Raw genomic sequence first — 11,847 nt, 5'->3', positions numbered from 1 at the left:
TAAGCAGCCGTCGCCATCTTTGGCAGTGGAGAGGTGTGCAGCATCCTCAGCGGCTCATTGGCCCCTTTTCCTCCCACTTCCTCCATCACAGAGACGGTGCAGCCCCGGCATGGCGAACCGAATCATGCAGCAGGTGAACATGCAAAGCAGCAACTCGCCCCAACCCCTGAAACGCGAGCAGGACTCCCCGGCCTCGGAGCACTCTCCTCCGGGGAACAAAGACAGCCCCGCGCCGCCGACTCCCTCTCCTCCTCCTCCGCAGCAGCCGCCGCAGATGGAGATGTCCCCCGGGGCCGAGGCAGCGGAGGGACCCGCCGAGGGAAGCGGAGACAGACCCGAAGAAATGACCCTGGACATCACGAGCTTTCGGAAGCCCGGGGAGAAGACGTTCACCCAGCGGTGTCGCCTCTTCGTCGGGAACCTGCCGCTCGACATCCCGGAGGAGGAGTTCACCGACATGTTCTCTAAATACGGCCGAGTTAACGAGGTGTTCATCAACAGAGAGCGAGGCTTCGGCTTCGTCCGCCTGGTACGTTCGAGTCCCGACCTCCTCACTTTGAATTCTCTGTTTATCTGTTCCTCTTGTTTCACGTGTTGACTGAAAACCATGGCTACGCGGAGCTAGCTGCTAGGCTAGCATTAGCAAACATGCTAGTTTACAGTGTATTAAAGCTCTGTAACTTCATATCATGGTAGTACAAGTTGCTGGTTGTGTTTTACTAAGTTATGAGAAGGTTGGGCACATTTTAAATATTTCAGATTTGATATAAATTAACAGTTTTGTTCCCAAAGCTACTGAATGTTGACATTTCAGTGTTGACAGCAGGTTTTGTTTTGCTCCTATCACGTGACTTCCGTTGTGATGTTCCACACGTAACATAATAAATACGGTTTGTGTATACATGACACCTTGTGATATTGTGCCCTGGCATAACAAAATAGCACATAATTAATTAAAGTTAGAGCAAATGTTAAAGAGTAGGAGACACACACATCTATCAATACTTATGACGTTTTAGTAGTAACTTACTCTGCAGCCGAATACCATATGTACCACAGTGATGTGTCACCATTCCTAATTTGATCCCTTGTCTCCCAGGAAACCAGAACGTTGGCAGAAATCGCTAAAGCCGAGCTGGACGGGACCATTTTGAATAATCGCCCAATCAGGATCCGCTTCGCTACGCACGGCGCCGCCCTCTCAGTCCGCAACCTGCTGCCAGCCGTGACCAACGAGCTGCTGGAACAGGTAGAGCGGCGATGACCAGCTCTACAGAATGTCTGCTTGTCAGTTGATTGCCTGATATCTGTGGAGTGACAAGTAACCTGAGAATCACCTGGTCCCCCTTTAGGCCTTTTCTCAGTTTGGGCCGGTGGAACGGGCCATTGTCGTGACCGATGATCGCGGGCGTCCCTCGGGGAGAGGCATTGTGGAGTTTGCCAACAAAGTGGCTGCACGTAAAGCCCTGGAGCGCTGCACGGAGGGAGCACTGCTTCTGACCAAGTAAGGAAGGTGGAGGGGGGGCAGTGGGTCTCCGGGAGTGAACACACAGAACTGGCTGGGATTGAATGAGTGCGGGGAGTTATGTCTGCTTTACACTGTGTGGGAGTTCTGTATTACCCTGAGTAGAACACACACTGGAAGTTAGGTTGTAAAATGTGAGAGTAACACATTCATTGAATTCCTTTTCTTCAGCACACCTTGTCCAGCCATCGTGGAGCCCTCAGACCACTTCGATGATGAGGAAGGATTCCCTGAAAAACTGCTGCAGAAGACTCCGAGGTACCACAAGTAAGTACAAAGGGGAGCTGTTGTCTAATGGTACAAATACATTTTTGTAAAAATAAACGAGCCCTTTGTTTCTAGTGCGGTTTTGAACCCCTCTTTCTTTTCCTAGGGAACGGGAGCAGATGCCACATTTCGCCCAGCCCGGCACATTTGAGTTTGAATACTCGTCTCGCTGGAGAGCTCTCAGTGAGATGGAGAAGCAGCAGAGAGAGCAGGTGGACAAGAACATTAAAGAGGCCAAAGAGAAACTGGAGGCCGAGCTGGAGGCGGCCAAACACGAGCACCAGCTCATGTTAATGAGACATGGTAAGGGCTGTTTGTTGTGTATTTGTTCAGTGCTCACTCGATGCCACATTTCATGCTGCATTCATATTGGTTGATAAGGAGAATATTGACTTTATTCCAGATCTAATGAGACGTCAGGAGGAGCTGAGGAGACTGGAGGAGCTTCGTAACCAGGAGCTGCAGAGACGACAGCAGATAGAGATGAGGTGTGTTGCTTTTCTTTGAACAAACCATAATTTCTTCTATTTGTTTAAAGGGAACCTGTTATGCCTTTCCCTTTTTCCTGTCAAGTACATGATGTTGCAAAGTCTGTTGTCTATTTGACTCATCTTTCTCTTCTGGATCTCCCTCCCTGTCGGTAGACATGATGAGGAGAGGAGGAGGAGAGAGGAGGAGATGATGAGACACAGAGATCAGGAGGACCTGAGACGCCAACCAGACGGCTTCAAACCAAACTACCTGGAGAATGTGAGTACAGCTGAAATGTCTGCATTCACTTAAACACACGTCCAGTTACATTACAATAAAGATTAAACCAAAGCACACACATTTCTTTTTCATTCATACAATGAATCAGTATGAAAGTAGAACTACATCATGTCATACTTCAGCATATTTGACTTGATGTTGACAATATGTTGGTAAATTCTCATGCTACTAAAATCTCAGTTGGCATTATCACAATAGCTGCATAGTGTTGTTTCATTTTCCAGCAGATAGAAGGATTTGAATCATTGAAATGGAGGAGCTGTGGTATCGGTTTATATCACAGTACAGTGGTAGCTTTTGAGTTCATGTCCTTGAGAAAATAGTCCAACTACACATTGTTTGTCTAAATAGATAGCAATAATTTATTGCTGAGTTGTGTGTATTTACTTTGTCTTTATAAGTTGAATTATTGCATGAGGGATCTAGATGAGAGTAGATAGTATAGTTTTGCTGGATACAGTACTTGATTGGCTACCAAATACATTCTTTGAGTGGGAAACACTACAACATACATGCAGTATATGGCCCAAATCTGAGCTCGACTACTGAACCTTAATCATTGCTAGCATCAATCTTCAAACATTCACAGAATAGATCATTGATTTGATTACACAGTGCTTTTAAATGCAATGGGCAGGTTAGGTTTCCAAGTGTGAATGTCTGTTGGTGTGATACTGTATGTTGTTGTTATCTGTCATAACTTTTCTTTTCAAATCCTGTGCTCCGTTTAGACGTCCTGTTGGAGTCAGCATCTTTACACATACTGTACATAATAAACTTGCATGCATCCAGGACCCTCAGCAGAATTAAATGAATCACAGCCACAGCTTAATGTCCTCAAACCAAGTGTTATTTGAAGTATTTAGTCATAGTCAGTAGTCTTGTTGATAGGTACGTTTTAGTAGAATACATGAGATGCATAGTTTAAGTAGGAAGTGTGTGGGGGGGGGGGGAATGTCTTGTGTGTGGATTTTAGAAAAAACTAAGTATTATACATGTAAAACATTATTTCAAACCATATGTTAGAGGACTTTTCTATCATAAAAATGCATATGATCAGCTATATCCCTCCTACATATTATTCTTTTCACATTCAATCACTAACTTTCTCTTTCTTACATTTTATTTGCTGGGAATTATGGATTATTGTTAAAGATGGATGTTTCCCAGAATGTAAATCAGGCCATCGTGGCCCTCTTGTGGACAAATTAGGATAGTGCAGGCTTTAGTATTGTAATTCCAAATTATTTATTATATTGGTAACATATTGCTAATTTTACAGGTAAGTATATAAAGAATACAAAAGTTCAGGTTTACAGCTTTTACAATACATTTTCATCCAAATTTCCCATTAATTTGTTACTTGTGGGATTAGATGCATTATTTGGACAAACTTGCATAGTGTGCTACTTTTTCATGTATTTATATTCTATATTCATTATATTCATATTATATATTTATTTATTTAAAGCTGTTTTTCAACACTTATTAAATTGTGAGCATTTGCATATTGGTGTTATAGTTTAAATGATATTGACCCATTAACATGGGCTCATATGTTTTCGGTCATTTATGTCCTGCTTGTTTAATAGTAATATTATGTATTTATAAACAGGATGTGTATCCTTAATGTGAGAGGATGTGAACAAATGTATGACTGAATGAATGGATAATAATGATAATGCGGCATTCAGCAGGTTGACTCATTGAGTCGGGTCCTGTTTGTTTGGCCCTCTTTGTAGATGTAGACACTTGAAGTGAATTTCCATCAGCTTCCCAGTGAATTAACAGCTAATGTGGCTTCCTGCAGACCTGTACTGTAGCAGAGTTTTATTCTCAAGGGTCTTCTTCACTTCTTGCAGAGAGAACAGGAAATGAGAGTGGGTGAGCTGGGCCCTCGTGGAGCCATTAATTTGGGAGGTATGGGCATGATTGTGAAATGAGGACTGGTTGATGGAACAAACAGAGATTATAAGTGCTTTGATGTCATTTTTACATACTTGTTCTCATTTGTCTCTCATCCCAAGTGAGTTCTTTTCCACGAGATGTAATTTGTGAGAGGTGAAGTTTTGAGGCCCCATTTGGTGTCAAATGCACTCACTTGGTATGTGGTACAAATGGAGCAGAAAACATCCGATACCACCTGACTACATGATGTCTGAACTAACAGAACACACAGTGTGCTGAGCCGGGCTGTCATTGTCGGGGTTGGGGTGTCATAGTTTGAGAAATCCTCAGTCCCCGAGCTCTCATCCTGAGTCGTATGCAGATATGAAATCATAGATCATAATATTCTTCATTTGGGAATCAATGATAATCAGAGTTAAACTGCTGATCATGATTTAAACATGTTTACAAGTTGAAATGTCCTTTTCTTTGCATCAGGATGAGGCAACTTGTTACTGAGGAAATAATAATTATGACAAGAATCAAACAATATGAAACTATATTCCTGAAACTAAAAGCTGATCTGCTTTGCAGGATGAGGGGCCGGGGGCTGAGGTTTAAATCTATCATGTGATAAACGGGATCAAACTGTTTCAAAATGGCTCTTTACCACACAGAGAGTGTCACCTTGGATTGCACATCACCTTACAAACTGCAATGCTTCATTCCTTTTTACTTCACCTTCTCAGCTTTAAACTGGAAACAATATTGGGATATTTTATATGTGGGGGATACTTTTATAATGTCTGAATGTTGCGGAGTGTAGTTGTTATTTCATTATGTAGTCATTACAACATTATGTAGTAAAAGGAACTAACAATGAACTTTTAGTATTTACAAATACTTGTACTGGTACTACTGTACTACAATTGCAAAAGTATGCAACTTTATTTGAGTGAAATATCTTTAATGTAAGTGTGTGCTGGGCACCAGTGGAGGAATTCTTTAGCTGGGTTTGTCTTTAGTTTGAACTTTACTTATCTTGTCCGTGCAAGTCCTGTCTGGTTCAAGGTGGGTTTCTAACAACCTCATATCTGTGTTCTCTTTACTGAAGGTGATGTGCAATCCAAGGGTTAGTTGATAAAATGTCCATTTGGTCTAAATGATAATTTTACAGTCTTCAGTCTCTGTTCCTGTTAAAATGTAACCTTCATATTTCTTGTGTAACATGTTTCAGCGTCTGACCACAGTTTTAAATTAATTGTTTTCTTGGTTATGAATGATATTCAGATTAACCAGCAGATGTTAGATATTATAGTTTTGCTTGAAGTTTAACATGAAGACTTAAGCATGCAGTTAGGTGTATTTTAAATGAGTAGCAATGTTTTGAATACAAATAATTAATGGGGATACACCAATCTAACCTCATAACAGTTAAAATTCTTAAACTTATCTCCACACAAAGTGCAGATTCAATGCTAATGCATTTTATTTTTACCTGTTTTTGACCATATCCTGTGCTGATAGCAAGCAACGCTTATGATGCACATGTTGACTGAAGCCACCTCTTCTGATTTGCAATAAGAATAGAGCAGAAAACTATTCGACGAGGATCAGTCTCTTTTTGTAGGAACCAATCATGTGCATCCCTCAGCATTTAGATGTTAAGTTCATGAGAATAGCATGCAGCTACAAAAGTTATTTTGGGGAATTAAATGAATTTCGTGTAACTATCCAATGACTAACCGTTGCTCCGTTGTTTTACATGTAGACCGCTATAGCCCGGCCCCTGCAGGGCCCGGTGGTAACCAGGGTCAGATGATGGCCATGAGTGGAAGGGGAGGAGCCACTGGCGGAGAGGGAACTGCTAATATGGGCACACAACTGATGTCAGAGAATGGAGCCATGGTAATGTATCAGGAAAAACAAACAATTAAATATGCTGTCAGAACATTGCCTCAATGTTTCTGTATCAAAAATTAAATAGTTTGAATTTGACCAAAATTCCACCATTAACTGCTTTATACTAAATGATTGTATTAAACCACATAACTAATAGACTCATTTTTCTCTCTCTCCCTTTTGCTAATGGCTGTGGCACCTGGATCAACTCCGATTGATCAACTTTGAAAAACGTTTTGGATACAATGGATTTAATGTTTAACCCCAAACATGCGTCAATTCCTATTATATCAACACAATCTCACAACAACCCACTTACCCTTTTTGTAACACTGACCCCTATGGAACCACAGCGAAACGATAGATACCCGCAAGGTGGACAAATGGGGGGCCGACCAGACGTGGAGTCCCCGAAACTGCAGCAACAGCAGCCGCAGGCACATCCACAGCAGCAGCAACAACAACAACAACAACAACAACAGCAACAACAGCAACAACAACAACAACAACAGCAGCAGCAACAACAACAGCTGCAACAACAGCAGCAACCATTGCCCCCGCAAGTTGCACCAGCTCCAGAATTTGGCAGGGGGAGTCCAGTAGGGGGCGTCTTCGATGGGCCAAATAACAAGCGCCGCAGATACTAACTGGACCGTGTTCTCATGGGACTTTTGTTACTGAGCCTATTCTTGTTTTTTTTACCTAGTTGTTGACCTACTGTTCTCCCTGTGGCTTGGATATGTTTGATTTAAAAGAGCATTTTCTTTGTCTGTTTTTGAAGGTCGTGTGGAGGGTTCAGGGGATTTATTTGCAGAAACTGAATATATTACAGTAAACATGTTCCCTCAGAATAAGCCTATCCGTGTGTTGTTTTTCCTTGTTTCTCATAACAAGGAACAGAGAAACAAGACACTGGCTTCAGACGGGGCCTTGGGAATTTTTACATATGCTGAAGGATGATATACGTTCAAGTCCTACACACTTGAATCACAATATTGAGTTGGTTCATTGTGCTACTTGACCACTAGCTATCACTAAATCCTACACACTGACCCTTCACGTTTTTCTGCAGCACAAGTCTCATAGTACGCCAGGGAAGGAACTCGCAGTCAGACATTTTTGCAGTTGCTGCTGTTGTGCTGGTTCGACTGTATGAAGCTGATCTGTTGGACGGTTGAATTGATTTCAGATTGGACATTGTTTAACATCCAAACCAGACTAGTGCTGTCTGGGGCCATATACTGCCTTAGTTCATAGGTTTTGTTCTTGTTGCATTTGATTGTTTGCCTCCCTGTAAACATACTCTGAACTAATTTAATGTTGAATCACAGTGGAGGAGATTTGAGGCTTCGGTGCAGCCTGTACTTGATGGTCAAGAGAAATAAATACTTTGTAGGTAATCTTGTTTCTTTGTGGTTTGAAATACTTATCTCTTCCATTTACTAAACTCCCTTCTCAGGTTGGCAAGTTAGACACATCTTTTTAAGCCACAGGGCAGATTGGATCCAGATTGGGTCAAATTTAGTTTTGTCTACTAGTCCCAATTAATCCCCACGTTTGTCTGCAGAGGGCGCTGTTACATAATGTTGCTTTGATCAAATTACTTTGAATGGGGTTTATTTTAAAGCCGTTCTTAACTGTTCTATAATTTTAAAATAACATCTAAATACTTTCTGGTGCTTGACCAAACAAACGCTCGGCTTTCTTTGGATCTGGGAAATGTGATAAACACTGACCTTGAGTCACGGATGCTAAAGATTAGATTAATAACAGGTAAATGCAATTCATTTTTCTCTTGTATCGTAGAACACACACATATCAGACATTTGCCTTCACTCATGCTCACTTTTATTTCATAATAACTTCTCATAATAAGATGATGCTTGTAGTTCTCTCCCACATCCAATTTTCAGTTTGATCAATGTGTGAATACACAGGTACGTTTTTAATGAACCGTTTTGTCTCCACATTAAATAATAAGGGTTTGTTAAAACACAGTTCTGTAGATGTCTCAGATTTCTTTACATCTTTTCTGTTGTAATGAATTGATCCACTCTAGAGAATGTTATTGAATATATGTGAAAGTTGGAATTATAACTCTTCTTTCTACAATCAGAGTGATATTGATACTTTGCTTGGAAAGTGTGTTTGCAGCAGGAAGGTTGGGAGGCGGGAGAGACGTGCTGCTTTTCTTTGCCATGCCCAAGGCTGTTCATTATCAACATGAGGGAAGATAATCATTGAAGTGATCCAGTTCTTAATGGGGCTGATTGTGGCCAATTTGGGGAATGAATCATCTGTGTCCCTCACTTTGTGGCCTCGTTCTCCTTTAGCCCACTTTATGGCCCACTTCTGTTTCTAGAAGAACAATAGATTTGGGGGCAACAGTTGTTTTTTTCCTTTTGAAATCCACCACCTCCTTTATATTCCACCATACATTTGTGAGGCCTGAAGAATTCTATTTATCGTGTTCACTTTTTTAAACTTCGTGTCATATCTACATCACAAGGCAAAGAAACAGTCTCCGTCCTTCAAAGTTTGAATGTGCCCTACATTACAACCTTGTGACCTAGATGACAGTCAATACTGCTCATGACTGATTCCTAGGGACTGGAAGCTAAAAGTGATGTAGTTTGGTTTATTTACTTTTTTAAATGTCTCTCCCTATTTCTGCTGACATATACACATCCTCTAGCAGACTGAGCTTTCTTTGGGTTATCAAGTCCTACTCACTGACACTCAGTAAAATTATGAAGTTATACACAGGAAGGACTTGAGAACCCAAAGAAAAAGACTTGTGTGTCTCTGGTCAAGTTTCTCAGCTTCTTAGACGATGGGTCTCATAAGAATCAAACCAGCAACCTCAGAGCTCGAGTCATGCTACAACAGACTTAGCTACTTGGTCGGACACCTGCTGTTTACTTCTTAAAAGCATTTCTCTAAAATCCAGCTCCCAATTCAAACCACCAATGATCTGTTGAAGTCCAACGCTCTATACATATAGTATGTCTGTTTTGGTATCATCCTTCTGTGGCGTAGAGGAAAGGCTTCAGGTCTTTATAGCAGAAGATTCTTGGTTCAAAACCTGTTGAGTTTAGCTTTAAGTTCACTTGTGAAAATTCACTATTCATATATAACATCCGTTAAAATAAAACCATCATCCACCTGTGTTGTAGAGGAAAGGCTACAGGTCCTTATAGCAGGAGGTTCTTGGTTCAAAACCTGCAACAGGTAGCTTTAAGATCTCTTGTGAAAATTGTACTCTACATATAGAACATCTGTTGAAGTTATTCCAGTGTCTGTCTGTAGTGTGGAGGTAATACTAAAGGTCCCTGAACCAGAAGGTTCTTGGTTCAAATCTCACATTAGACAGTTCTCAATGCTCCATGCAATTTAAAAAAGACTTAGCAAAATTAAACAAAACACTTAGTCAAAAAAACCCTCTTTTTTTGCAATACTTATAATACTAAAATGTATTAGTGTATATTGCTTTTAAGGTAGTTGAATAGCTGCCTTCTCCCATGCAAAGCATGGGAGAAGGCAGCTATTCTGGAGAGCCTAGTTCTGGCCAGACACACATTGCATGGAGACTGGTTGAGGGCCTGGACTCTTTCATGCAACTATTCAACCTCCACCTGTTTCCCTACACCCTGTTTCCGGGACAAAGCCAAAGCCAGTTTGGTTCTGGTCAGATTTGAACCAAGAACCTTCAGGAGCCAAGTCCCACAGCATCTCCACCAGGCTAGTGGAGGGCTCCTTTAGTAATGTTAACAGATGTTCTATTTCTCCTGTTCATTTGGAACATGTTAACAATACAAAACTGCCCCAGAATGGATTTGAATGGGAGAATGTAAATTGTCTTTGGTCAGACTTGAACCATGAACCTTCTGGTTTGAAGACCTGTAGCCTTTCCTCAACACTACAGAAGGACAATGGAATACCTTTAACAGATGTTCTTCATCTATAGTGTATTTTCACAAGAGAACTTAAAACTAACCTCAGCAGGTTTTGAACCAAGAACATTCTGCTATCAAGACCTGTGGCCTTTCCTCTACATCGTTCTATATGTTCTATATGTGTAGTGCATTTTCACAAGAGAACTTAACACTAACCTCAGCAGGTTCTGAACCAAGAACAGTCTGCTATCAAGACCTGTGGCCTTTCCTCTACACTACAGAAGGACAATGGAATGGCAGTAACGGACGGTCTATATGTGTAGTGCATTTTCACTTGAGAGAACTAGTTAAATGAGCTTTGGCTGAGCTACTTGACCAGAGACACACAAGTCTCTTTCTTTGGGTTCTCAAGTCTTTCATGTGTATAGTTTCATAATTCCACTCAGTCTCAGTGAGTAGGACTTGAGAACTCAAAGAAGTAGGCTTGTGTGTCTCTGGTCAAGTAGCTCCGCTTGTTAAAGGATGGACTTTCATAAGAATCAAACTCACAACTTTTGTTTCTTATTGTTTCGTTTTTTTAACTGTTTCCTATCATCTTCCCTCACTTTTCCTTTGTAACTTGTAAAGCATCTTGTAACTGCTGTGAAAGGTGATATATAAATAAAGTTTTGCTATTATTATTTATTATTATGATAACTTACTTACGAAATACTCTATATTTCATCCCATCAGCGTCACATTAAAGTATCAGGATTTTGAAAAGTTTATTCTGAACGAAGAACCACACGGATTTGGGGTATACTGCCCTCTTGTGGAGGAGGACATGAATGGTCATGGTTATCACTCACATCTGTGATATTCAAAGACGTTTCATAGTTTCTATAGAAACAAGGAGATTCAAGATTCTGGATCCAGATGAAGTGGAACTTTTTGCTTCCTTACTCCCATAATATAATCACTTTATATTTAAATTACAACCTTATTATTGTAATTTCATGAGATCTTCTTATAATCTCAAGGCTCTTTTTCAAGAGATATGTCTTTCGTCAATATGGTTAATGATGAACCTTGGATGCCCTCTTGTGGTTCAAATTTAGTACTACAGTGAAGTAGGAAAGGGTATGTTGAAGCATAAATAAAACTTAATTTACTCAGATTAGAGTAATATGTATTAATGTAGAGTATTTACTCACTCTCTATCTTTCTTATCTAATATATAATATCAGTAGCTGTGTCTTCTACCATATAAATACAAGGTGCCACAAGTAGTTGTGTTTGTTTGTTAATCCCCAAAGTAAACCCTGTCCTCTAATTTGTAAAACAAATAAATAAAGGATATTGTGCGAAATTAATTATGTTAAAAATAGGCGGACCTCTTTTTTGGCAGCGTGTTGGCGCCGCCTCCATTCTGTGCGTAAAGACGCATTAAGAAGTGGCACAGATAATCCAGACAGGAGGTGCTTTGGTTACAGCTCAGACTTCATTGATGGTGAGCAGGAGGCACATCTCTGGTCTCAGCTGCTTCTATCACTCACTTTTTTATATATCTCTTCATCTACAAAAAACTCACCTGAACTTCCCTCCTCACAGAATCGACTG

At 40.6% G+C, this 11,847-nt stretch overlaps 1 protein-coding gene across 2 annotated transcripts; it reads left to right on the top strand.

Moving 5' to 3' along the window:
* On the top strand, positions 1–7,752 carry pspc1 (paraspeckle component 1). Of its 2 annotated transcripts, XM_062380899.1 has the most exons (10): positions 1–529; positions 1,100–1,249; positions 1,353–1,504; positions 1,697–1,792; positions 1,899–2,095; positions 2,196–2,280; positions 2,437–2,542; positions 4,426–4,483; positions 6,222–6,358; positions 6,706–7,752. In XM_062380899.1, the coding sequence occupies exons 1-10, from the start codon at positions 110–112 to the stop codon at positions 6,997–6,999; spliced, it is 1,695 nt and encodes a 564-aa protein (XP_062236883.1). In that variant the 5' UTR covers positions 1–109; the 3' UTR covers positions 7,000–7,752. The 2 variants fall into 2 exon arrangements, 1 of the variants encoding a protein (XP_062236883.1); XR_009912091.1 differs by lacking the exon at positions 4,426–4,483 and having other exon boundaries at positions 6,706–6,846.
* Positions 7,753–11,847: the final 4,095 nt, after the last annotated feature.

Source organism: Platichthys flesus, chromosome 22 (assembly GCF_949316205.1).
Source record: "Platichthys flesus chromosome 22, fPlaFle2.1, whole genome shotgun sequence".
Taxonomy (NCBI): domain Eukaryota; kingdom Metazoa; phylum Chordata; class Actinopteri; order Pleuronectiformes; family Pleuronectidae; genus Platichthys; species Platichthys flesus.
Note: the sequence above shows the minus strand (reverse complement) of the source record. Positions and strands in the feature narration are given on the sequence as shown.

What these genes read in the sequence shown, in the direction of transcription:
- pspc1 (XM_062380899.1), top strand. Translation starts at nt 110, where the DNA reads ATGGCGAACCGAATCATGCAGCAGGTGAACATGCAAAGCAGCAACTCG. An exon ending in TGGAGCCATTAATTTGGGAG is followed by an intron (nt 4,484 to 6,221) that starts GTATGGGCATGA and finishes TTTTACATGTAG; the next exon opens with ACCGCTATAGCCCGGCCCCT. An exon ending in TGTCAGAGAATGGAGCCATG is followed by an intron (nt 6,359 to 6,705) that starts GTAATGTATCAG and finishes ATGGAACCACAG; the next exon opens with CGAAACGATAGATACCCGCA.